The 27,772-nt window shown below is 43.1% G+C and overlaps 1 protein-coding gene across 10 annotated transcripts in view; it reads left to right on the top strand.

The window, feature by feature from the left end:
- Nucleotides 1-27,772, top strand: part of SYNE1 (spectrin repeat containing nuclear envelope protein 1) — a 410,287-nt gene that overhangs the window by 198,978 nt on the left and 183,537 nt on the right. For 9 of the 10 annotated variants that reach the window (XM_045842725.1, XM_045842724.1, XM_045842726.1 and 6 more), the window contains 18 exons: nt 2,393-2,529; nt 2,754-2,931; nt 3,354-3,536; nt 6,830-6,973; nt 7,314-7,469; nt 9,497-9,661; nt 11,143-11,315; nt 12,724-12,877; nt 13,510-13,653; nt 14,440-14,604; nt 18,582-18,899; nt 19,820-19,975; nt 20,113-20,283; nt 20,894-21,220; nt 22,353-22,505; nt 22,792-22,959; nt 24,780-24,956; nt 26,722-26,868. In XM_045842725.1, the coding sequence (XP_045698681.1) occupies nt 2,393-2,529; nt 2,754-2,931; nt 3,354-3,536; nt 6,830-6,973; nt 7,314-7,469; nt 9,497-9,661; nt 11,143-11,315; nt 12,724-12,877; nt 13,510-13,653; nt 14,440-14,604; nt 18,582-18,899; nt 19,820-19,975; nt 20,113-20,283; nt 20,894-21,220; nt 22,353-22,505; nt 22,792-22,959; nt 24,780-24,956; nt 26,722-26,868 (3,216 nt within the window). The remainder of the gene's footprint in view (nt 1-2,392; nt 2,530-2,753; nt 2,932-3,353; nt 3,537-6,829; nt 6,974-7,313; nt 7,470-9,496; nt 9,662-11,142; nt 11,316-12,723; nt 12,878-13,509; nt 13,654-14,439; nt 14,605-18,581; nt 18,900-19,819; nt 19,976-20,112; nt 20,284-20,893; nt 21,221-22,352; nt 22,506-22,791; nt 22,960-24,779; nt 24,957-26,721; nt 26,869-27,772) is intronic. The other variant, XM_045842730.1, reaches the window with a different exon arrangement.

The raw sequence follows: 27,772 nt of genomic DNA, 5'->3' as shown, positions 1-27,772 counted from the left end.
ATGCCAAAGCCATGAATTTGACACCTTCAACTCATACAATGTTGTGTGTACATCACACCTCAATAAAGCTGGAAGTAATCTTTTAGGTGTTTAAAAAATAGAGGCAGTACTCCCGCTACAATGAATGCATGGGAAAGCTTTACAGAAGAATGAATTTGCCAGGGCTCCCGTGGCTTTGTTTTGCTGTTGGGGAGGGCTTGTCATTGTTGGCAATCATAGTCACAATCATGAGCCTTCACCGGCACTTACCTTCCCTTCTGCAATTCAGTGCTGACTCTCAAGAAATCTTTTAAAACGTAAAATGGATTATTATCTATAAACTCTATAAATCGTGTCACAAAAAAGTCTCGTTCACTGTATTGGCAAAACTCCTGTCTTTTAATATCCATGGGCAATGAGTGTTGGATATTTAGCAGTTTTCTTAACCTGCATAACCTCTAAGGGGGAGAAAAATGCCTTCCAGGACTTAACTGACACAGAAGTATAGAACCTGATATTTGTGTAGGGAAGATTCCAATAATATCCTTTAATTTATGGGGAACTTAGAAAAAAAATTAGTATAAAATTTTGGTCAAAACTTTTCACTTTTGACAGCACCTAATAGACAAGTGACTCATTTGAGTCTCTGAGGTTTTTCACCTACTTCTTTGGTAAGTTGCTTTGGTTCTCATAATGCTCCTCCTTGAATAAAAGATTCAATCTGAGGTAAAAAAGCAGTTACTAGTTTAGCAGCTGGAGTTTCCGAGAGAAACTTCCTAAGTATGATTTATGAATCCTGTGAATAAAAATATTTTAGAGGTCTCTAGCCTGGCACTCAGCTAAATAAAGAAGTTTACCGCTAAGAAAACACCATCTCTCCTCTCGGAGCCACGGTCCAGGTGGAAAGGCCAACACACTCAGAACCAGTGGGAACGCAGCAGCAGTGAGTGCCAAGAGGTGGCTGTGCGTTCTCAGCGAGAGCCCCTAGGAGGTGAGAAGGAGGGCAAGGCATCCTTAGGGGAGGCATTACTTGAGCTGAGTCTAGAGGGACAGTTACCCACTGGCCGGATCTGTGAGATGGAGGAACGGCATGGTGGCACACAATTACTGAGGAACGAGAAAGCACAGGACAGAAAACCAGATAACAGGCTTCAAATGAAGAGGCTATTGTGCCATTCTGGAAAGAAATGGCAAACGTGTCAATGGAGGCTGTGAGAGTCAAGAAGCCAAGGTAGCTGACTGAAAGAGCTCTCCACGGTGCAGACCAGATCGGACACCATTAGCTCGTGCATGGAGTGAGAAGGGAAACGGGCGAGGCCGGGCGATGCCCGCTTTCCTGATGTCGATAAGGTGGACAGTGGTGCCATTGACTGGGATGAGGAGTGAAACACAGGCCTGGTTTGTCTCGAGGTGTGGTTTTCCTACAAATCTAGGCCGTCTCACGATAAATATCTCTGAGAATAAAAATAGTAACGGCAACAGCTCTCTGAGTAGTTACTCATCTTTTTGTCCCTCCTCTTTAGTTATTCTTCTTATTACTCACCTTAGCAACACCATTATCCACACACTCCCATTTAAATACTTGAAAGTCGTTGACTTGCTAATTTTTCTTATAAGACACTCATTAATGAGCTAGAAATTGTGTGTTTGACACCCAGGGTGTCATTTGCTCTTTGTGTGACAATCGTTTGTGTAACTCTGTGGACCATGGCCTTCATTTCAGAGATGCATTTGTCAAGCACCAAGACTTTATTTTGGATTAGATATTCACAGAACTGTGATTATTCACGTGCCTCATACCTTTAGTCATGTTGGGGCAGGGGATCCCAGAATTCAGCAAAATGATTGGCACATGGCAGCCACTTAGAAAATATTTCATTCATGCTTCTATATGAATGAAAGTATGAAATAAATGAATTACTATTTAAATCAAACCTATGGATTATAAGAATTTTTTAATGTGAAAGTTAATTTTACATACTACAAAAAGTCAATGGCCGCAATATAAGTACCAAAAATAAGTGGTGCTTTCCTTTGAAATGATTTCTCTTTCATTTTAAACAATATATATATTTTCCGATGGTCTAATCAGACTGTTTTTAAACGACTTAGGCTACTTTCTCTTCTTTTTCTCACCCTACTTTAAGTTACTTGACCACTTGATCACGTGACTTTTTTGACAACATTGCACGCTAAAGTGCCTGCCCATCCAGGCCTAGAAGAGGATGCGAATTAGCCATGTGGTGTTATTTGCCAGAGAGGAATCCTGACATAAGGCCTCATTTCCTTCCTGAATCTACGTTGGCTCTTCCTTCACCAATAAGTTTAAATATGGTTTATGCATTTATAGTATGAAGATGTGGAAACTACCTAATTCACATGCTTACCCCTCCGTCTTGTTATTTCCTAATAGGAGATACTGGACGCTCTACACAAAGCAGAGCCTAAGACAGAGGAGCTCAAGTCTCAGCTGAATGAACTTTGTCGATTTTCCAGAGACCTGAGTACATACAGTGGAAAAGTTTCTGCCTTGATTAAAGAATATAACTGGTGAGCACGAACTGAATTGGTATTCAAAATATTTTCATACAAATAAGAAGCCAGAGGTTTGCCTATGTTAAGGTCTGATTTCAATATTAATATAAATTCATCATTAAATACACCACTAAATGACATGAACACATACTCTAAGAATCATTGATTCTATCAAACATTATTTTAGTCTCCTTTATTGTTTCTTCCCTCCCATGAAACGCTTCCAACCATGGATTCAGTCTTTGTCTGCAAGCATCCAAGGGCTGTCAGAACAAAGAACAGATTTTACAGCAAAGATTCCGAAGAGCCTTCAAGGATTTCCAGCAGTGGCTGGTTAATGCGAAAATCACCACCGCCAAGTGTTTTGATATACCTCAAAATATGAATGAAGTTTCAACAAGTCTTCAGAAAATACAGGTACAAGTGTTATTAATTCTAATGATGGCGCTTAAGTGAATGAAAAAGGTGCCTCTAGATCATTTTAGACACGTATTAAAATTTTGCTTAAGAAACTCAACTTTCAGGATTAAATCCCTGCTTAAAACAGTCGACTGTGGACATGATGAGAAATGAGTCCATTTATATAAATGTACGCTATTTTATATACACTAACGGGGAATGCGTGACAAGCACCATACCTGAGCGCTCTACGCAGATTTTTTCATTTAATTTTTGTAGTAACGACATCAGATATGGTAGTAGAGCCTTAGTCACTTAATATGTATGATAAAAACTGCTTATTCCTTCTCTGTGATTTTACTGAGAAAGAGGTAGAAAAATCCATGCATTTCAAAGCAGAGAGGACGTTATGGTGCCCAGTCTCACGTTTTTCCTTGCAGGAGTTTTCGTCGGAGAGTGAAAACGGCCAGCACAAGCTAAACGTGATGCTCTCCAAAGGGGAACTTCTGACTGCTCTGTTGACCAAAGAGAAAGCCAATGGTATCCAGGCCAAAATGGCAAATTCAAAAGAAGATTGGAAAAAGTTTCATTCAAATCTTCACCAAAAGGAATCTGCCCTGGAGGTATAATGTAACCAACTACGTGGACATATTCTGCTGGGTTTGTTGGTGATGGTGGCATTCGTTAAGCCACACTCCCAATATACCCGAGTGCCCTTGTCAACGATTGGGTCATCCCTCTCTAAAGATAAATGGATAGCTAGATAATGCCCAGAAACAGCTCGATGTCCAAAGTGTGAGCCTCACTAGGAATTACGTAGCTTGGATAATAGGGGCTCTTATCACAGACCATAAGAAACAGCTGGCTTTTATTTTAAGCGTGTCACTTAATCTTTCACTTGAAATCCCTTAATTTTGGAAGTTGTTCTGGGAGAATGAGCCGAAGTATCTCTGTAAGGCTACAAAATGCTATGGATGAGAAGGCATATTTTAAATAATGCAAATATCAAGTAGTACATTTTAGGAGTTAAGTGTGCAAACAGACAATGTTTATACAATTTCATTTTATCTAGACACAACATAAGTTGAATTTATTTTAACCATAACATAATTACTGCCACAATGTAATTTTTTTTTCCTCATGAGACCATCTGTTCTGTGTACTAACTCTTCTGTTGGAGGAAAATTTAGAGACACAGAGAATAGTTTTTTCTTTTAAAACAACTCTTCCTGGCAAAATAGATACTTAATTTGATTATAACTATGGGAAAAATAATAATAGAGAATGAATACTAGAAAAAGAAAATGTGTATTTCCCCAGTTCTTTCCTAACCCAAGACCACCGTGTTCTCCTCTGTGTGCTGGCTATTCTTTCATGACAGGCAGCCTCCGTTTAATAGGGAGTGACAATTATTTGTGCAGTGCCTAGAAATTTGCTCTTACATCTGCAGGGACTGTTAATGCCATGTGGTCTGGGCTCTGAAGTATCTGCTACTGAGGGTAGTATATCCAGCAATTACAGTGAGATTATCTAATTCAAGAGATGTCCAGGGGTAGAGTAAATGAATAGGTCAGGAATACTCTTCCTTCCTACCTTCCATGTCTCCCTCCCTCCCTCCCTTCCTTCCTTCCTTCCTTCCTTCCTATTAGTAAAACACACATAATATTGCCTATTATGTTCCAGGCACTATGTCAGGAATACAAGAGGTTTATTTATTTCTCCTGTTCTCAGACAACTCACTTTCTAGAGAAAAAAAAACAGTATATAAAGAGATGATTACAATAATACAGGTATGTTCAGCATACGACAGTCACTCCAAGAAGGGTAGTTGAGGAAGGTTTTCAGAGAAGTGACATTTTAACTGAACCCTAAAGGCTAAACATTCTTTAACTTTTCCAAGGCTGATGTGTGTTTCAAGTAGAAGGACTTGAATGGGCAGGTGCAGGGAGTTAGGAGTGCCCCCTATGAACAGGACTTTGAGAAGTTTGACATCCACATGGAGTTTGGGGGGAAGAGTGGCAAAGAAAGACTGGTGGTGGAGATTAGAGCCAAAGAGTGAAATGCTGTGTATACTAAGCAAATTGACCTTGCAACTGGGGTTCCTTATCTGAACCCCAGGAGAGCATTTATTTCCTCAGTTTTCCCAAGGACGGAACATAACATGTACCATTCTAGATGCGTAAGGGAGAGGTTAATTCATTGCATATAAAGGATGCTTTAGGAGACTAGGGCATAATTCTATCTCAAAATTCTGGCTGTAAAAGGTTAAGTGAGGAACATATAGGTCTGTAAGCTGGAGATAAACATGCCAACTTTCTGACTACAGTGGAGACCATCATGGGAAACAGTAAGTAGCTTTCATAATGGCCCAGATGAGAGAAATGAAGGCCCGAACCAAGGAAACAGTACTAGATAAAGACTTACTTTTAAGGCAAAACACAACAGAGTTTGGTAACTAATTTGATAAAGGCACAAGGAAGAGAAGAAGTTAAGTTTGAGTCCTTAGTTCATAGTTTGGAAGACGGCATGAATGGTGATGTCACTAACTGAGGCACGAATGTAGTGGAAGGGATAGCAGAAATTAATTCAACTTAATATATGTTCAATTCCATGTATTTGCAAGACATGCATGGGGTAATGGCCAGGGAAGGGGCAGTTAAAGTGAGTGCAAAGCTCAAAAGAGGGGTACAGCTGTGTAACAGTGATGTTGAACAGTTACAGTGCTGGGCCTGTTGTAGACACTTCACACATATTAACGCGTTTAATCCTCATAACCACTCTCTGAGGTGGGAGCTCTCATTTCTATTTTGTGGAAGAGGAAATTAGGCAAAAGGTGGTTAAATAACCTGCCAAGTTCTCACAGCTAGTAAGCAATGGAGGCAAGGTTCAAAGCCAGGCACTCTGACTTAAAGTGTTGTATCAATACATTTTATAAGTGTAGGAGTTTGTGGGTGGTCACTGAAGTCCTGGGAGGAATACCGGGAAAAGCACACAGAATGAGCATTTAACGGGAGGCCTGTACACCCTTGTATATGGAAGTATATAGGGGATGTATATGGGAGGAACGCAGGGAGTTGCTTGACTTCATATCAAGCTGCCTTCATCCTGTTTCCCAGGCCCCTCACTCAGACACTGTGACTTCACCCCTTAGACGAAGAACCCAACTTTCTGTGTCATATTTCTGACTACCCCCCTGTGGCTCTGCTCCTCAGTTCTGCAGAATTAAATTCCCGATCATGGTCCTTAGTTTGCACTTAGGTGGCCCCACGAGACTCCAACAGCAAGGAGATGGAAACGCCTTGAATTCATTAATTTATTTGGTTATTCAGTGGATATTTTCTGAGCACCTTCCATTTGCCAAGGACCATGCTAGGCTCTGGGGACACAGCAGAGAATAATAAAACAGAACCAAATGCCTGACCTCATGAAGCTTAAACTTGAGTAGATACTCTAGAAGCTTTCTTGGCATCTTACTTTGTGCAACACCTTTAATTTTCTAAAGTATCCCCGTGGCTCTCCATCTCCCTGGGAGGTGACTGTGGCAGGCATGACTGTCAGGAACAAATGTGACAGAGGTGGGTGCCAAGTCTGATGCGGGCTGGATAATTACGGAAAAGTTCATTTTTAAAAAAATGTAGGTCCAGTTGGACGATGCAGGGGAAGAGCAACAGGGAGAAAAATGGGGACAACTATAACTGAACAACAATTGAAGAAAAAAGTAGGTCCATAAAAATTTCTTAGAGGATCTTAAAAAAATTATACAGGTGCTAAGGGAGAGGAGGGAAAGCCCCAGGTATTGGGAACAGGGCAAGGAAAGGGGAGGGGGTCAGTAGGGCCAGACTGAATGCCAAGTGAAAGAGTTTGCACTTGCTATTGAAATGTATTTCTGTGCCCACTGTTCTGTGAAACCTCGTAGAATCTCAAGATCCAGATGAAGGACTTCGAAGTGAGTGCTGAGCCTGTCCAGGACTGGCTGAGCAAAACGGAGAAGGCAGTGCGTGAGAGCAGCACCCGCCTGTACGACCTGCCAGCAAAGAGGAGAGAACAGCAGAAGCTGCAGGTGACCAGACTCTGGGCCCACACGGCCCCACCTTCATCCCCATCCCGTGCACGCCGTGTGTCCAGGTGCCCAATGAGCACCCTGGAATTAGATGATGCTGTCTTGAGATACAGTGTACCCTCTCCCAATTTCCGATGGATTTTATGTTTTCTGGCTTTCCTTTGAGGTCAATTTATTTTTGTGTGTCCTACAGTCCATACTGTGCGTAGCTTGGAAGTAATAGCGTCTCAGGGCACACCCGTGGCTCACCGGCGTTGATTTCCATGTCCTTCGGGCCGGACCTTCGTTGGCGATGTGCTTTTCCCCAGCTTCTTAATAGTGACTTGCTTGTGCTTTTCAGTCTGTCCTTGAGGAAATAAACTGCTACCAGCCTCAGCTCCACAGGCTAAAAGAGAAAGCTCAGCAGCTGTGGGAAGGACAAGCTGCCAGCAGGAGCTTTGTGCACAGAGTGTCGCAGCTGTCTGCTCAGTATCTAGCGCTAAGCAATCTAACAAAGGTAACGCCCGCCATGTGCTGTGTGTGAGTGTGGTACTGATGTCACGAAGCCGGAGTCCCAGTGGGGCTGGGCAGGGCATCAGCCCGATAGGCCCCGGTCGGTCGGGAGAGTAAGGCCTGCTGGTCTCTTCCCAGCCTTGCAACCTAAAAATCTGTTACTCGTGTTTCGTCATCTCGGTGTGGTTGTCCAAACAGAACGAGGGAGGGTGCAGAGACGGAAGGGACTTCCCATCTCTGTGATTGCACAAAACATTCCCTTTTATACTGACTTGGCATGTTCTTCAGAGCTTTTGTTTTGAAAACTAAATGCATAAACATAAGGCAAAACTCAGTTCGGGGTCCTAAGGAATCTCAGATTAAATTACATTAGAAAAACATGCACTCAAAGCAGTTTAAATTTTAGTGGACTAAACAGAATGAGCTTGGGATCATTTTTAACATTTGTCTAAATTCTTTATACGCCTTCCATAGGAAGGGGTCAAGGGGCCAAGGGTGTGTTGAGTGAGATTTTTAGTTCAATCCACAGAGCAGAGCTCAAAACTGACAATGATTTGTTTCGCCGATTAAATTTCTTTTCTAACAGCTTAGAAAAAAGTAAATGGGATCCCACTAGGTCTCAGTTAGAGCACTCGGCGGATGTGACACAGATGGTGTGGGGCAAGCCCACTTTAAGCTTTATGGGGCTTGTGACATTTGTTCCCTGTATTTGTCTTTTGCATTCAGGTCTTAGAATGTAGGGGTCCTCCTGTAATTTAGTCTTCTTTCATTTGGCATCCCTTCTATTTTAGTGTGGACACCCTTGTGGTTCTATTAATTTGGATCCTCAATAAGACACCGTGGGCACAATCACACTAGTATCGACTTGGAGTAAACAGTCTATGTTTACACAGATGCTTTTCCTATTAAGCATTATGCTAAGTGAAATAAGCCAGTCAGAAAAGACAAGCACCATACGATAGTCACTCATATTTGGGACCTAATGATCAAAATAAACTAACAAAATAGAAACAGACTCATAGACAGAGAACAGACTGACAGCTGTCAGAGGGGAGGGGGGTTGTGGGGCTGAGTAAAAAGATGAAGGGATGAAGCAAAAAATAAAAAGAAAGAAAAGAACTAATAGACATGAAATAAGTTACTTTTTTTGTCTTTAGAAAATCTGGCTCATATCTAAAATTAAAATTAATTGAGGGCATGTCCATAGTCCTTTTTTCATTTTGCTCAGTCTCTCTTCCCCCTGACTTCCCCCCTTCACTAGCTGTCAGCCTGCTCTCCATCTGTGAGTCTGTCCCCATCTTCCTTGTTAGTTCAGTCTGTTCATTAGATTCCACATATGAGTGAGATCATATGGTACTTGTCTTTCTGGTGATCGCTGGGGGCAGGGGCTATAAAGGTACCACATTGCAATGGAAAAAATACAATGAAGATTAAATGAAATAAAATAAATTAATTGAAGGGCATCTTTTTATTCCTTTGTATATATTTAGATACCAACTATCAACAGATGTATGGGTGCTTTAAGAGCTGTAAAATCATACTCATAAATGTCACTAGTTTGGATGTGACTTATAATTAATAAACAAAATCGTATCTATGGTCCCAGCTTTTAAATGTTAGTGACATTATGAAATCTCTCGCTAACAATGTAAGTCATGCGGTATCCGTTGAGCCAAATATGATTATGTGAAAGCTAGAAACTACTTTGAGTGATCTCCCAGGCAATGTATTAGGAAAAATATTTACTGATTCTGAAAAAACAATGTCACCATAGTCATAAAGAAGAATAGCAATGAAGTTGAGGGACTGTAAATTGTATTCGTAAATTATACTTTGTCTGCTCTCTGACCTAGGGAGTCTCCCCCTTTTACTACTTAGGAAGAGTCCACACATCTCATAGGTTTAGCAGCCCGGGAACCTGGGCCTGTCACTGTTATTTAAAGCAAATGGTTAGCTCTCCAGTGTGGGTAGCTGCAGGCGGTGAGGTCTCTGTGGGGTGGGCAGCTGGAAAGCCGTGTCTGTCGTTCGCAGGAGAAAGTGTCCAGACTGGACAGAATCGTGGCCGAGCACAGCCAGTTCTCCCTCGGGGTGAAAGAGCTGCAAGACTGGATGACAGACGCCGTTCACATGCTGGACTCCTACTGCCACCCCACGTCCGACAAAAGTGTGCTGGACAGCAGGATGCTCAAGCTGGAGGTACCGCTTTTTAGAAAAACATCTCTAATGGACAGAATTTGTTTTTCTCAAAGTTCCTTCAGTGTCCACCTGCCTGGTGTTGCTCGGTCTCCGTCTCGCTACAGGGAGTCTCAGAATGCTCTGTTTGCTCAGGGCAGGCAAGCCTAAGCAGCCTGGATCATTTGGAACAGGTTCACACGTAAATGCTTCCCAAAAATGAAACAGCAGCCCAAAGAAGGTTATTTGCTTGATGGTTGCTTAAGAGGCTAGTTTCAAATCACATCACTGACACATTTATTCTGAGGATATATTTCATTGAAACATTTTAGAGGGCAAAACCTTTTTGAACCTGTTCAACTGACTTGCCTGCCTATATTATTTAGCCAATTGTCCCACTCCAACATAGTCTAGATTCCATTAATGTCAAAAGAATGATTCTTCAGCCTAACTGGTGTGACTCAGTGGACTGAGTGCTGGCCTGTGAAGCGAGGGGTCACTGGCTCCATTCCCAGTCAGGGCACATGCCTAGGTTGCAGGCCAGGTCCCCAGTATAGGGGGCATGCTAGAGGCCTCCGCATATTAATGATGATGCTTCATTTGTTCGTCTCTCATTCATGTACTGCGTGTCTCCTAGGAAGCTGTCATTCTATCTCAAAACCAGAAATGAACAAAATACCATCGTTGTCCTCGAGGATTTCATTTTCAGGTGCTGGAGGATGAAACTCAGAGGCAACTGCAGCAGATAGGATGATGCTTATGGCCAGAGACACGCAGAGTGGAGCCGGGCAGGAGGGATGGGGTTAAGCGTCAGAGCAGGTTTCTCAAGAAGTCTGATACCTACACTGATATTTGAGGAGGCTGCCACATGAGCAAAAGCCAGAATAAACAAACAGCATGGCATGTGAGAAATTGCCAGCAGCTCCTTCATGCTGCGGCAAAGATTGGTGCCGGTGAGTGGCCGAGGCTGAATCTGTAGAGGTTGGCCAGAACAAAACGAGGGAGAGAGATGAAGCTTTGCCTCTTCAGTGAATAGCCCCAGTTTTGTGACTTTGATTCAGACTTCCTTCTTAAGTAGAAAAAGATGAGTGCTTATGAAGAACTTGAAATATATACATTAATATATACAATAAATTACATGTCTTTGTTTGGCTTGAGAGTCCTTACCACTTATCAAGTTCTCCATCCTGTGATCCTTGAGAATTCGTGAATTCGACTGCACTCTATTCTTCTCGTATTAAAAACCAGTAAGGTAAAGCTTCAGTGGAAAGAAGGGATGATGCAGAGAAGTGTCGAGACCTGCAAAGCCAAGGCCACTTGGAGACCAGCAGGTGACAGGTGATTGGCTAATGGCACTCACCAGCAGGTCACTCTCCCACTCTTGAAAGATCTAAGGCTCAACACAATTGCATATCATTCTACAATCTTCGGGAACTCTGAAATATTTAAAGCCGGAGATGTTCAACATGCCAATGATGCAAGACTTCTGTATTTGCTTTTTACAGGCCCTGTTATCAGTGAAACAGGAAAAAGAGATCCAGATGAAAATGATCGTGACCAGGGGGGAGTCTGTCCTGCAGAGCACCTCTCCAGAAGGCGTCCCTGCCCTTCAGCAGCAGCTGCAGAGTGTGAAGGACATGTGGGCTTCCCTTCTGTCTGCAGGGATCCGTTGCAAAAGGTAAGAGAAACTAAAGCCCACTGCTGCAGAGCCAGTGCTGACAGATCAATGTAGTCACTCGGCAGCACCCTGTCCCTGGGGCAGGCACTCGCTAGCACGCTTGCTCTCTCTCTCTCTCTCTCTCTCTGTCTGTCTCTCCCCCTGGCTCCCTCCCTCCCTCCCTTTGCATCTTATTAGAACCAAAGAAACTGGCAAGAACCGACTTGCACATAAGTGATTTGCAAAACTATGCCTTGTTTTAATACAAAACTACATGTTTAGCTTTTATTTCCACTGCTTAAAAAGTCAAATGACAGGTAAATGTTTCATCATGTAAAGATACATCAGTTAAAGCCAAGTGGTTTCCTTGGGAGATCACCCTGGGAAACGCCAGCAGGGAATGGCAGGGAATGGGAAATGGAGATGAGGAAGGCATGCGGGCAGCTGGAACTGAATCCTGCCGGGCATTGCTGGGAGCCAGAGCAGAACACGTGTCTGGGAGTTACCCTGCCGGGGAATAGGGCAGCAGAAGCTCCCAGGAGTCAGGAGGGCCTTTGCAGGCTGCCCCCAGGGGCAACAGTCCCTGGTGCTTCTTGCCTACATAGCCCTCCTGTGTAGCTGGATAAAGCCCTCCATAGCCCTCCATAGATGCAGCTGAGGGGGCACAGGGTCCAGAACGTGCCCGCAGGGTGAGAGGGCAGGGAGCCGGCCAGGGGATGTACAGCTGGCCGTGTGCTGCAGCGCTGTGGTCCGGGTACGCCTGGGTGGAACACCCAGAGCGTGGCAGTAAAATCAGGCGCAAATGATCAAGGGAGTTAAGAATATATCCTCCGTATTGAGAGAGGGAAGTCCTTCATTCGTCTGTAAGGGAAGTAATCAGGTTTTAATCATTAGACCCATTCAGGATATGTTACCCTATTTTTCCACTGTAGTTCTCTGATTTTGAATCGCATGTAAGGTAGTAAAGTGGACTTGTTCTTGCTCGCTTCTCCCTTCCTTCTTTTATTAATTCCTTCTCCCCTCTCCTCCGAATGTGTCCTGCTCACGTTGATGGAGTTAAGTACTGAGCCCCTCCCCTCCCAGAGTCGTGCTCGGCTCTATAAAAGCCTCACTCCGTGGACCTCTCCGGGTTGTGCCCCAACGCTTTTCCCAGTGTCTCCTGGGGCCCGATCCCTGACGCCAGGTCTCATATATCCAGTCCCACTTTCTGCCTGTTGTCCCGGATTTAACTGCCCTTGGCTTCCTGAAGCTATGCTTGCCAGGGACCCAGATTTCACCCGCCCAGGCCATCCCCGGTCCCCCAGGCCCAGCCCCGTCCTGGCCCACGTGCACACTTCCCATGGGTGGAGTGGACAGAGTGGACACCACCCCGGGATCGCACTGACCAGGCTGCCCCGTGTAGACTGTTGACCTTTCAAATGCCTTTCAGTCAGCTGGAGGGAGCGCTGTCCAAGTGGACGAACTATCAGGACGACGTGCGGCAGTTCTCCGGCTGGATGGACGGTGTGGAGGCCAGCCTGAGTGAATCAGAAAGGCAGCACGCGGAGCTGCGGGACAAAGCGGCCGCTCTGGGGAAGGCCAAGGTGGGGGCTGCACCGCAGACGCCGGCTGTTCTGCCACCGGCTCCTTCACAATGCCGCAGGCGCGCAAGCAATGTGGTTACCTGGGTGACGAGACAGGGCTCTGCACAGACGAAAAGGATTTGGAGCTTAAATTCGAATGGCTTCTGAAACTAGACTTTAGTTTGTGGCTATTTTAGTATGTGAGTGAAAATTCTGTCTTCCGGGAAAACCGTAATTATCCATGGTTTATGACACAGGCCATTTAAAATTTGGAAGCTTGTAATAGCTTTAGCCTGCTCATCGTCAGGAAGTAAAAATGCTTTATTGTCATCACACTCTTTTGTGTTTCTGCTTTTGTGCATTTGTCATAAGGCCCATATCAGTACAGTGGTACATATGAAGAATTTTGAATAGATACCCAGATAAGTATTGGGGATGTGTTCCCAAATCTTTACTGGTAGTAGTATTCCAACAATAAAGCACACACACGTATAGAGATGGATGGATCCATTCATCGGTCTATGCACAGATAGATAGCCTGAGATCACTTGTCAACTATACAGTTAAAATACTTTACTGTTATCAGTATCGTCGATAGGGTGATATAATGGTATTGGTGGGAACTCCCTGATTATTTTTTAAATGTCCTCTAGTTATTAAATGAAGAAGTGCTGAGTCACAGCAGCTTGCTGGAAACCATCGAACTCAAGGGGGCTGCCATGACGGAACACTACGTCACGCAGTTAGAGTTCCAGGAGCTACAGGAGCGGTACAGAGGCATCCAGGAGAGGGCCAAGGTACGTCTCGTCGTGTTCCCTGGAGACTCACTCCCTGAAGTCGGAATGCTTGGAGCAGCGCTTCCTTAAAGACTCACTGATTTCTGGAAATGACAGATGTATGAATGCAGATAGAAGAAAATGATATAGCAGATAGAAAAATAAATCTTAGCACTTTAAGATAAACCTCTGGCAAAACCAAGAGAAAAACCTTCAAATATTTTAGCACATGAACGTTACTGAAATAGAATATTTGTCAACTAAGAATCCCTAGAAATGTACAGGGAAGATTTATGAATGCTTTAGCGTGGCTGGTACTGAGAGTTTACTAAAGCAGGCACTCTCCATCAATAGTGTCATTCTTCATTTACGCCTCACAAATAAAATAAAAGTAACATCTCAGAGCACATCCTACTTTATTAGACAAAGTACATGGAAAAAGGAATCCACAGTGAGCCCAAATCCTCACTTAAGATATAATATAAGAATTTTAGTTTTCTTCATAAGCAACACTATTTTTGTGACGAGTAAAGTTAATTCACTTTTTTGGCATGTCAACATTACACTTCATAAGCAATTCAGAGATGAGGAAGTTAATTCAACAAAATGATCTTTACAACTTCTTTTAATCCTGATATTATTTTTGTATTTTTGCATAAACCTTGAATCTTCATTCTTCTAGGAAACCGTTTTCCAGTGATTTAATAAGCATGTTTTTCTGAAATTCCAACAGGGAATTTTTACAGTACACTGAAACTGCGCATAGTATTGCATTCCCATCTTAATTGTCTTAAATGCTAATAACAGGATGTGGTAATGAAGTCTGAAAAACTGGTTCGCCTGCACCAAGAGTACCAGCGAGACCTCGGGGCATTTGAAGTGTGGCTGGGGCAAGAACGAGAAAAGCTGGAGCGATACTCAGTCCTTGAAGGTGATACCCACACTCACGAAACAGCACTGCGGGGTCTTCAGGTAAAGTTTGTTTTATCTTGAAGCAAAGGACTTTTCATTCTAACTATGGAATTATTCTGGTAAGCAATGAGAAGTTAACATGACCTTGAATCCTATACATATCGGATACATGTTTTAAATGAGACTCTAGTAAGGTCTTATCTAGAGCATTCTGGAACCTCCTAGTATATGCTGGCCGAGATCATTTAGTAAGTAATTTAAGATTTTATTTATTTATTTTTAGAGAGGGAAGGGAGGGAGAAAGAGAGAGAGAGAGAGAAACATCAATGTGCGGTTGCTGGGGGTCATGGCCTGCAACCCAGGTGTGTGCCCTGACTGGGAATCGAACCTGCGACACTTTGGTTCGCAGCCCACGCCCAATCTACTGAGCTATGCCAGCCTGGGCTTCATTTAGTAAGTAATTTAAGCCCGGTGAGACTGGGACTTGAAGAATTTATTCAGATACTGTGGTCGTCTGTGACAGGAATGGCTGGTGGTCTAATTTATGGTATTGACTAGCCCGCCTGCCCATTGGTTCTTAAAGGATTCAATTAGACATGGGACATAACATCCAGAGTCCATAGAATGTGATACTCCTTAAAGTCAGACTGGCGGCACCATCTTGGGCCATCTGGTTTCAACCAAAATCTCCATCGGTGAGGATATAGGTGCAAGGTCAGAGTCCTAGAAGAGGGAATTAGAGGAGCTGGAGAGTGCTGGTGCCCAGGCAACAGGCTGCGATTCCGGGCAAGATGGCAGACCTAGTGGGACAGCGGTCCTGACCACTTATTTACTCATTCACCATTTATTGAGCACCTAATACAGCGCAGACACTGGGCTAGTGGCTGCAGGCAACGATTACTAAATATTATTATCGCTGCCTTCCAGGAACTGTAATCTGGTGAGAAATGTAGATCCACAGTTTATTTAGGAAACCCATCCATTCTGCTTTAAGGTCATAGGGTACTCTGGGCTGCCAGGCTTGGCTGTCGTAATTTATTTTAGTAGAGTCGGCTTTGTTTTTGCTGAATAGCCCTTCTCGGCACCTCACTCCAGGCCCTCTTGGCAAAAGCAAATGCTGAGCTCTTTCGGCTTCTGTGTGGGAACCAGGCCAACAAGTTCCTTGTCTCCGGCAGATGTTTCCCTCGTTGGGGTCAGAGGAAAATGCTTCACTCCGTCTGTAGTGATGCGGCCCAAACCTAACTCCAGCCTCTCAATTTGCCGTGCATCAGTTCTTACTTTGTCTCATTATGAGTCATCACAGAGTTTAGAAGGAAGTAAGATGAGAGTGGCAGGTAAAAGCAGTGAAGAATTGTCATGTTCCAACCGCACAGCACACCAGCACACCGTCTCCGGGATCTCGGCGTCCCAAGACACACGCGGCAGTGTGGGGATGGCTAGCCAGCAGTGTGGGCCACATTCCCAGGCTGTTTCGTATAAGCCGAAGGCCAATAGAACATAATAGACTTTTAAACTATTGAATCATATTTTTCCTTCAGGATGAACACTTAAAATATGGACCATAAAAGAAGTCATATAAGTCATTTGTATAATAGCAAAAATGGTTATAGAGTATAGAAAGGGTGATATATTGGGGAGATTAATTACTTAGGGTGAGGATCAGTAAATGACGGCCCACAGCCACCATGCTGGTATTTAAATAAAGTTTTGTTGAAACACAGCCACACCCATTCATTTACTGTTGCGCGTGGGTCACCGGCCAGCAGTGACCACGGAATGCTGTGGATGGCTCGCCGAAACACACGCGAGAAAAAACAACACATGCACAGAGACAAGCTAGTTTCTGTGGGGAAGTAGGGACGAAATGGCCACCCCCCCTAGTGGGGAGCATGCTGATTTACCGTCCATACCTGCTTTTATTAGGCTCATTTTGCATAATAATTCAGGCAAAGTACAGTACTCATTAGGGGGAAGTAAGGAACTATAGAAAACAAAGAACTCTGCCAGTCTATTGAGTTGGGGTCAAAGAGCTGTAAGACTGAGGAACAAAATAACTTCCTCCTAAGACCCTTCTCATTCAACTGAGAGCATTCTAAACAAAGGAGGTTTCACAGTAATTTACATATTCTTAGGCCTGATCACCCCGGGAAATCCGCACTTCTCAGTACCGAGCTGCACCACCCTGTCATTGTTTCAGGCTTAGGTGGAGCAAGGGAACTAGGTAACCAAGAGATAAGGAGATTTTCTTCCGGACGATGAGAACTCAGGCTATGTCAAAGCTGAGGAGCGAGGGTCCATCACCCCCTTTTGCTGCAGCCCCCCAAGTCCTTCTTTTGGGGGGCCTCCCAAAGTGATCGTGCCTGGCTTAGGTCGTTCCCCCCGTGGGGAATCTTACCCGTCTTTGGCTAACCGACCAAGCTTTTTGGGGGTTCAGTTATGAATAAAGCAGCAGAAGCAGCATTCCTGCCAGGGAGATAAGCTTTTGTCTCCTTGCTGGCTCACGGTTCCAAGGGCGTTCCCTTAGCTTTAGCTTGGCGGGGGTTTCAGCCTCTGATACCAGTCAGGGCGGTTCCCAACAATTTACATACCACCTGTTGCTACTTCAGAGCTACGATGGCAGAGTTCAGTAGATGCAACAGAGACCATGTGGTCTGCAGAGCCTCCCCATATGTACTCCCCAGCCCTTCATAGGAAAAGTTTGCCAACTCCTGAAATAAAGGAGATTAAAAGAACAAAATTAACTTTAAAAAAATTTAAGAACTTTGGAATAAAATTTCCATGTCTGTGGCTCTTTTGGTTACTCTTTCACCATATATATTGTTCTCTTCCACTTGCATATTCACACTGCAGCGTTCTTGAAAGTGACACCCTATTGAGGGAAGGTGAATCCATTAGTTTGTACCATATGAGGTTGCTGTTTCTGCAGGTGAAAATAGTCAGGTACCAGCAATTTCAAATGGCTTCAACTGATATTAAATACTTTTATAATACTATATTTTATCTAAAAATGTTTGTACTTTTAACATACTTGATGGGTTTTGAGTTGGTTCCTTTCAACTTTAGTTGATCAGGTCAAGTATTGGCGTTAATTTTTTTAAACATAAGAGATGGAAGTATTTCATGTTGTTTTGCCAATATCTTTAAAGACATGGGCTTTTCAGCCCTGGCTGGCATAACTCAGTGGATTGAGCACGGGCTGCGAACCACAGTATCGCAGGTTCAATTCCCATCAGGGTACATACCTGGGTTGCAGGCCATGACCCCCAGCAACCGCACGTTGATGTCTCTCTCTCTCTGTCTCCCTCCCTTCCCTCTCTAAAAATCAGTAAATAAAATCTTTAAAAAAAAAGACATGGGCTTTTCTTTTTCATAAATTGTAGTTGGTGCTCTTCAAGACTTGGTTTATCCTGAGCTGGTAAGGTAATTCTTCCGGGTTTAGGCTTTGGTGGAGGAAGACGCGTTTGCCCCTGGGAGCACCCATTTGGCAGTTGTGATAATTCAACCTCCCTTTACCCTCTAGGCAAACTTTTCTTGGCCCACACATTCCCTAGAGCATGGCTCTGGCAAAGTGTCCCTTCTTAGCAAAAAGAGGGCCCATTGTTCCTGTCTGAATTACAAGTGTAGCGCTGATTTTATTCAATGTCAAGCAAGAAGCCTTCGTTTTTTAAACAGATTACAAGCCATAAAAGGCCTAGGTATTTCTTTTAAACAATAGCCCTTTAATCACAAGTGGTTTTGCCTAGAAGCTGAAGAGTCAAAATTCACAAACTATTTCTAAGATGATTGAGACAGATATTACTATGTGTATGTTATCTGTATGTGCATGTGTTTTGACTATTTTGATAGGAAATATTTGCAAGCCTTTCTCCTGACTTGGGAAATAATATTTCGTGTTAGGTTGTTTTGCATAAGATAATAAAATGGTTCTTTTCTCACATGAGGTTCACGATGGCACCGTTGGCTTGGGTGAGACACGATAACCTGCAGGTAGGTGTAAATTATGAATGACATGTGACAGCCATCCCTGTCTCCTGCAGGAGCTGCAGGTTCACTGCGCCGAGGGGCAGGCGCTGTTGAATTCTGTGCTGCACGCCAGGGAGGAGGTGATACCATCGGGCATCCCCCAGACGGAGGATCGGGCTTTGGAGTCTCTCCGGCAGGACTGGCAGGCGTACCAGCAGAGACTGTCTGAGACCCGAGCTCAGTTCAATAACATCGTCAACAAACTCAGGCTGATGGAACAAAAGTTTCAGCAAGTGGACGAATGGCTGAAAACGCTGGAGGAGAAAGTGAGTCTCAGGGCTGGACGTCGGTCCAGCCGGGCAGCCAAGGAGACACAGTTACATCAGATGAAGGTAAATTAGTGCGAATTCCTGACTGTGGTCCAAGAAGCAGTTGCCTTGCGGAGCTGGTTTCATTAAGATACTTAGTAATTTTTTTTGTCCAAGGTTTAGATTTTGCAAAATCTTCTGCTTGAAAAGAAAGTTAACATAAATGACAATGGAGCATTCTAACAGCAATTTTGAACAGAATCTTAAATTTGCCTTTAATAAAATATAATTCAATGAAATACTTTATATTTCCCTATACCCTATGACCTTGCTTTGTAAAGGAACATACGTGCTAGTATTGCAATCATTTAAGTGAATTGTTCTGATTTGAGATTGCTCCAATTTAGTGCATTGAAGTAATACTTGGTATTTCGTTTTATTCTGATTTTCATGCAAATTTGATGCACATGATCAAAATAATGCTTAAGCCTTTAGAATTTTTTTCATTACCCCTCTAGTTTAAAATTGATCTAAGTACAAAAGAAGATATAAAAATATGCCACTCTACTTTAAAAATTTTGAACAGAATTATAATATATTCAGGTAAGTACTCAAACTCAACGAGTACAGCTTTTACCCTGTAACTGTATTTTTCACAAAGGGTGTATATGATACATTTTCAAAATTATATCAGAATAAATACAATCTAAACATATACTGGAGTCATGCCCTATTAATACAGTTATATCTATATAAAATTTTACGGTTTTTGAACTGAAGTGCCAAAAAAGTGCCCAGATCAAGAATGTATAATTTTTATGACATTGTTGGAATACAATTTTTATGAAGGTCAAATACATATTTTCAAAATTACCTCTCAGAATAAAAATACTCTCAACATGCACCGGAATCATTTCCTAGTCAGAAGATGCACGCATCTGTCTTACTCAGCAGCGCCTAAGACTGACCCTTTCTTTCCTCGCACACTCTCCCCGTCGTTTCAGAAGTGGCAGGAAGAGATCACCTCTTGCAGGGACGAAGTGGAGGAGGTGGGAGCCAGAGCGCAGGAGATCCTGGACGAGCGCCACGTGAGCAGCCGCCTGGGCTGCCAGGCCACGCAGCTGACCTCCAGATACCAGGCCCTGCTCCTCCAAGTGCTGGTGAGCGGGCCACTGCTGCCCCCTGCCGGCCAGCACGCTGCCCAAGCCAGAGCACCCCTCCTTTCATCCCCTTCCTTTCATGAAGGCACTGGCCTAGGTCTTTAATCCACCGTTCCATTTTTTTTTTTTCCTCAAAGGAACAAATAAAATTCCTGGAGGAAGAGATCCAGAGTTTGGAGGAGGCCGAATTATCCCTAAGTTGCTATTCTGATTGGTACAGCTCTACTCATAAAAACTTCAAGAATGTGGCTGCCAAAATCGATAAAGTAGATAAAGCAATGATGGGGAAAAAAATGAAGACGTTGGAGGTAGGTATGCCCGCCTCAGGCTTGTCCCCCAACCTTTCTCCTTTCACTGGTCTGCGCCATCCTCCCGCTCGGCTCTGGGGAGGCGCGGGCTCACCCCTGGCGGGCATGAAGCGGGGCCCTTGGTTCATCCCTTCCCTTCAAATACTAAGCTCTTAATCTCGTGCAGGCCACAGGCAGCCTTCTATTTACTGGTGATGTGATCTCATCTGAATAACTCAGCCATGACTGCTCATGCAATTCTTAACTAAATCCCAACGTAACACTTGAAAAAATTAGGACAAAAAAATCTATCCTAGAATTCATGGCACCGTGTGTTGACAGTGTTAACTCAGATCTCTGGGGACACTGCAGAGGATAAAAGAAACACCAAGTCCTTTCTTAAGTCACTAGTTTGGAACTCATCTATTGATCGAGACATTTTAAAACCTATGTTGATGTAAATAAAACAGGATTTCTGGGTCCTGGCAGGTCAAAATTGGTTATAAACTTCAAAAATATATTTTAAGGGGCAATAGTGCACTCCAGAATGGGGTTGAAAGTCTTTTTCTCTAAAAGGAAGGAAATAAGGTTAACTCATTTTGTTTGCTCCCTCCTCAACTCTCTTTCTCAGGGTTTGCTAAAAGACATGGAGAAAGGCCACAGTCTGCTGAAATCGGCCCGAGAGAAAGGAGAGAGGGCTCTGGAATTCTTGGAGGACGGCGAGGCAGACTCTTTAAGAAACGAGATTCACGGTCACGTGGAGCAGCTGAAGGAGCTGACCAGCACTGTTCGGAAAGAGCACGTGACTCTGGAAAAGGGCCTTCATTTAGCAAAGGAGTTCTCGGATAAATACAAAGCACTCACTCAGTGGATCACAGAATACCAAGAAATCCTACATGTTCCTGAAGAGCCCAAAATGGAACTATATGAGAAAAAAGCTCAATTATCTAAATACAAGGTAGTGTACGGTTCCCCACTGATGAATGCAGGACCAGCATCCAGGGACTGAGTGGGAGGGAGGTGATCCCTGGTGTGTCACTCTTAGTCGGGGCTGGGAGACAACCCTAACACACTGCCCTGCTGGGGGTGAGTGATGTAGGTGGATGTAGCTGTACATACTGCATCAAAGTTACATTGCCCTCCAGGAATCACACCGCCCTGTATTCAAAGCTTGTATCTGCACAGGGAGAGCTATTCCCACAGTGTGATCCAGGTACAAGGCTCCTCCAGGTACATCTTCCCAGCATCAGAATCTCACACCTGTAGATTTGGTTTGTTTTGGGTGGAGTCTTCCCTTCACCTTTGGCCTATAAACTGACCCATGGTGAATTTAAAATGAGATACCATATTTGTAAGAAAACACGTTCCAATTAACCAAGTATAGCTAAACATCTTAGAAATTAATTTTTCAAAGAATAAATGGTGTGGCTGTAGCTAGCTCTATAAGATATAGATAGAGATATCTCACCTCTTCAGATTTTTAACAATTATGGAAGTTTGCATGTGGAATCATTTGTGCTCTAAATTTGACCCGAGTGATCCAGCAATAGTCTTTAAGAACTGTGTGATGACCAATGCCAAGGCATTCCCTGTCGGAAGCTTTTTCTTCCTCCAGCCGCTGTGTCTAAGCCAATCCTTGGCATTTCCACCAAATCTCACAGTGTGTCATTGAACCACAGAATTCCTGATATATTCAAATAGCCCTGTGGACCTGTACGGCAGCCTCACAGCTGGCTTTTGCTTCTCTAACTTTATGTGCGCCTCAGGCTGCAGTTCACTCCCTGAACTCAAGATAAAAAGACAGCACCTCGTTTTGTGTCTCTTTTTCTCTGCCGAAAGGAACGTGGTTGGAAGCTGGAAATAGAAATTGTGTTAAATGTAGCCAAAGGCAGTTCTTTTCCATACTTCTTTCTCCACACTATTGGACGTGTTACCCTCTATTCAAAAACTCTCTCAGCCATAAAAAAAAACCATTTCCTTTAATGTTCTCCATGTATAGATTTATAAAGTAGGTAGGTATCAGATCTCATGGTACATTCACCTTGACCACACGGGTGAGCTCCCGCTCTCTTTTCTCTTTGTAATTCAAGTCGCTTCAACAAACAGTGCTGTCCCATGAACCATCAGTGAAATCCGTGAGAGAGAAAGGTGAGGCTCTTCTGGAACTGGTGCAGGACGGTACTTTGAAGGACAAAATAGGTCAGCTTCAGAGTGATTACCAGGACCTCTGCCGTGCGGGGAAGGTAAGGAGACATCAGAAACTCGGTGCAAAATGTGTGTATTTGCCACAAAGAGGGTCCTGACTCCTTTTGCTCTGTCAGGAAAATTTAAGGGCTGGGATGCATCAGTACTTTTCCTTCTATTCAGATGGCATAGTAACTTTTTGGGGGGATCCTAATAATTGTGTGATATATGTAACTCTATGTGATATATGTACCCTAGGAGCTGCACTGCTTTTTTTCAAAATATAAAAGCTTTGAGTAGTTTTTGGGCTTCTGAGTCACCTGTAATGGGCACCTCGCTTCACAGGAGCACGTTCACAGCCTGGAGGTGAAGGTCAGAGACCACGAAGATTACAACAGTGAGCTCCAGGAAGTGGAAAAGTGGCTGCTGCAGATGTCAGGCAGGCTGGTGGCACCCGACCTCGTGGAGACCAGCAGCCTGGAGACAATCACCCAGCAACTGGCGCACCACAAGGTGTGTCTGGTCTCCAAGAGCCAAAGAATACAGGGCAGCTTTCACAGCCTTACCCGTGTGTGTGTGTGTGTGTGTGTGTGTGTGTGTGCACGCCCATCCCTGGATTATAGTGATTGAAGTTAAAGAGTCAGGTCTGAGTCCCAAGGAGATCTAATAGTTGAGAACAGTTAAATCCAATATTGAAGTGAATCAGTAATAGTTGAATCCTGGCATTCAACTCTGAACACATCGTTGCATTCTTCCCGGCTAATAGTTTCTTATTGCAGAATGTAATCTTTATGGAGTAATTTATCAAAGAGATTACCTCTAATTTAGAAAAGTGTAGCCAAAGGTAGGGTACAGGAATAGTGATCAGAAAGTCTGGATTCTAGCCAGACTCCCTCCAGTCTAGCTGGGAGGACTTAGCGTCTCTGAGTCTCCTTCTTTTTGTCCTTTGTAAAGAGCAAGGACGAGACCTGCCCCATCACGGAGCTGTGTGGGCATCATGGGAGATCATTCCTCTGAAAACATTTTGTCAGCCACAAATTATGGTACTGCTATGAGGTGTTCTTATCTTTATTAATATATATTTCAGTAACTGTATGTGCCAGATAGCAGATGTCATATGATCACAATGTAGTGGAGCAATGTTGCTGACCTTAAGAAACTGAATTTTAGTCATGAGGTAGTTAAAGTCCAGTATGTATCCTAGGAAAGCCGTTAACACTTGTGGGTTTCAGGATTTCTATATGTAGGAGAAAGGCTTATTTAGCAAATGTGAATAGAAAACTAACTACATGGTAGAGTCTATTAGGCACTGAGGCAATACCCTGAATAACTCACGATGCGGTGACTGTATTCCAACTCGAAGACCAAATGGTTCTTTTCAATATGGTGTATGTGATAGCCACCAGTGCAACACTGTTGGCAAAGTGGCGTGCCCCAGGCTGCTGAGGGACCACTAGGTTTCCCGTAGATATATTGACGTGTCGACCTTGTGTTGGAGTGTGTCACTTGTCCTTAGGATCATGTAGCCGTCGGGGAATTAAAACCTGATTTGAAAAAGTCAGTTCCTCTTCCCCACGTCCCCACGTGATCTCTGGGAACGCTCACTAGAGAGCACACGTGGGGACAGGGGCGTGTATGAGCCGAGGCCAGGCAGAGCGGGGTCCAAAGCCTGGGGGCTCTGCCGGTTACTAGCTGTGTGACCTTGAGTGTTATGTAACCTCCCTGTGCTTCAGTCTCTTTGTCTGCAAAGTAATGAAAATAATGCACATTCCTCAGGACTTACAGATAGTTCTTGGAATGTAGCAGATGCTTAATAAATGGTAAGTGGTAAATGCTATTTTTATTAATATATACATTATTTGATGTAAATTAGGTATAACTTAATCATTAGATGTTAGATTATTATGTAAATCAGATAGTATATTAGTAGATACATTGGATATTAGTAAATTAAATAATAATTCTATTTTAGATATAAATTACACTGGAATTATAATGTATTGAGCTAAAAGTTTTGTAAATATCTTTTCTCTGACAATAATACTAGGGAGCAGCTATTTCTGCTGCTGAGATAAGCCTTGAACCCACTGTAGTTTTAAAGAAACTCATCATCCCTATGTAACTTAATCTACTAAATTCATTAATTCTGGCCATTGACGTATCCCTGAAATGTGTTTTTTTTTCACTTGCTATGTATGGGAACCAAGATAAATTATAAAACTCTTTCAAAAATATCACTAAACGGTGAAACTTTCATCTTAAGCTTGCTGTTTAATAAATAGGTTACTTAGAGACTAAACATTGAATTATGAGAGTTCTGTTTCTTTTTCTAGGCAACGATGGAAGAAATTGCTGGCTTTGAAGACCGTTTGAACAACCTTAAAATCAAAGGCGACAACTTGATCAGCCAGTGTGCAGAACACCTCCAGGCGAAGCTTAAACAGAACGTGCACGCCCACCTGCAGGGCACGAAGGACAGCTACTCGGCGATCTGCAGCACAGCCCAGAGGGTGAGTGCCGCGGGCATGTTCTGGGATGACTGTGAGTCAAGGAGAAAGCCTGTGCGATCTAGACATCTGTGAAAAAGTGTTGCTGCTTTGGTCTCCTGGGTAGTTTCAGGGTATGTCCAGACAGGAGCACAGATTGCAGTCTCTATGTGGACACAGAACAAATGTACATTTGACTGATGTCACAAAGCAGTGAATTTCAGATAATTGATTTTACCTAATCCTTTTATTCATCAATCAATATCAAATTTATTTGAATTTTGTTTTTTTATTTTTAACTGAACATCACTACTACTTTTTTTCTAATTTTCCACTTATTCCATAATACCCAGATAAGTTTATCTGTAATTTGCAGAATAATTATTTTTTAACTCTATGCAGCCTAGGTTCTATTCTAATTTAATATTTTTATGCACTCATGTAGAAGTTGATAAAAAGAATAAGTATCAATTTTGAGTTATACTTTAAAGGGTGTAAAGAGTTATACTAAATGGAATCCCTAATGTTATAGAAATAAGTCTAAGATGGATAAGAATTGCCCTTTTAACAAAAATTAAGTATACCAGGTTAGGGAAGTTTTCAGCCATTATTCCCTCAAATGTGTTCTCAATCCCTTGCTCTCTCTCTTCTCCGTCTGGTACCCCTATGATGCGGATGTTGTTACACTTGATGTTGTCTTGAGGTCCCCTAGACTTTCTTCATTTTTTAAAAAAATCCTTTTTTCTTTTTGTTGCTCTGGTGGGTGTTTTCTGTTCTCTTGTTCTCTAAATTGCTGGTTCGACCCTCTGCTTCATCCAACCTGCTGTTCCTTCCTTCTAGTGCATTGTTCATTTTGGATATGGCATTCTTTCTTTCTGACTGGTTCTTTGTTATGGATTCCATGTCCTTTTTCATGCTTACTGTCTCTTTAAGTTCTCGCTGAGACCATCCATTCTTCCGTTAAGGTCCTCGAGCGCCCCTATGACGGTTGTTTTGAACTCCACACCTTGGAGTGGAGGTTGCTTCTACTTGGTTGCTTCTATTCCATTTCATTCTTTTTCTGGAGATCTCTCTTGTCCTTTCCTTTGGGATATGTTTCTTTGTCTCCCCATTTTGTCTACCTTGTTGTGTTTATCTCTGTGTGTTCACTACACACAAGAATAAACTCAACATGGATTCAAGATATAAATGTAAGGCTGAAACCATAGAAAATTTTAGAAGGAAACATAAGCATGAAACTCTCAGCCATTCCTCACAGCAATATTTTTTCCAATATATCTCCTTGAGCAAGAGAAATAAAGAAGAACTTTTAAAAAACGGGGCTATATCAAACTAAAGGCAGAAGTGTCTCAGAGAAATACTGTTTATCTTTTCATGACATGGCATTTCACTTTTAGTTTCTAGCTTATACAAAACTGCATTTGGTATCCCATCATGGAGAAGCTACAGAAACTCTGATTTATGTTTGACAGTGTACTTCAATGATGTTAGGTATTCTAACACAATTTAGAGTTCCATTAACTCTGCCCACATTCTCCTTTCCTCATCAGGATAGTATGTGGGAACATGTGGGTGGAGAAGTTATAAACTAGGGGTGGCCATTGTGCTGTGCAACCTTTTGGAGTGCATGAACGTATCACGTTCACAGATGCACGTATCACGCTGGGGCGTCCTGGGGGAGACGTCTGTTTCAGTGGACACAATGGTGGATGCGTCTCACTTGATTCCAGTGATGTCTGCAGAGGTACAAGACAGCGCTCACAACTGCAGCACGGTCATTTCGTTTCAGGTGTACCAGAGTCTGGAACATGAACTGCAGAAGCACGTTAGCCGCCAAGACACCCTACAGCAGTGCCAGGCCTGGCTCTCTGCAGTCCAGCTGGACTTAAAGCCAAGCCCACACCCGCCTCCAAGCAGGGCAGAAGCCGTGAAGCAGGTAGGGGCTCCTGGAAGTTCATGTTATGTGATTTACTCAGACATGCAATGAAAACATGTTAAGTGCTTATTATGTGCCAAACTGGGCTGGCTGCTGGGGATAGAAAAGTGCAGCACCCCAATTCTGTTGGGCTGAATTGACTGCACATTGCAGGTACGGCATTTTTACAAATTGGAGAAAAGAGATTGTGATTCACTGAAGGCTTGGGTGATGGTTGGCATATTTTAGCAGTGAAGTATTTTTTTAATTAAGGTTTGTACATTTTTGTAGACATAATACTGTTGTTTACTTATTAGACCACAATACAGGGTACATAAAACTTTTATATGCACTAAGAAACCAAAAAGTTTGTGTGATATGCTTTATTGTGATACTCACTTCACTGAATTTGCAGTCTCTCCAAGGTGTGCCTCTATAAATAAGATCTCAGTCTGACTCTAGTTGCTGGCTTGTTCGGATATGTGACTAGAACATATCACCACTGGCACCGTGACAACTTCCGATGGTGTCTGACGGGGTCAGGCTTTGCCAGGGTGCAGTGGCATTTTGGTCAGGGTTCCAGGATGCACTGTGTCCCTCACCTGGTAAACAATAAACATATAGTGATAATATGCCTCCCACGAACACGAGAAAACGACACACTAATGTGATTCCATTAAGAATGTGTATGTCTTTATAAGGCACGCCATGTGAACTGGGGGGAATGGAAAAACCTACTGCCAGGTTTTCCCTTGAAATTGACTTTAGCAAGAATCTTCTGCAGCTGTTTTGTCACTGACAATCTGTAAGCTGCTCCCAAGGCTTTTGGAATCAAGTCAATGTCAATCTTAAATCATTACTATTTTTAAATATATTTATGAAATAAGAAATCCGATACCTCATTCCCTTCTCACTTCCAAAGCTG

The sequence above is a fragment of the Phyllostomus hastatus genome, unplaced genomic scaffold (genome assembly GCF_019186645.2).
Source record: "Phyllostomus hastatus isolate PE091 unplaced genomic scaffold, TTU_PhHast_1.1 phas_contig_40, whole genome shotgun sequence".
In the NCBI taxonomy this organism is placed as follows: domain Eukaryota; kingdom Metazoa; phylum Chordata; class Mammalia; order Chiroptera; family Phyllostomidae; genus Phyllostomus; species Phyllostomus hastatus.
Note: the sequence above shows the minus strand (reverse complement) of the source record. Positions and strands in the feature narration are given on the sequence as shown.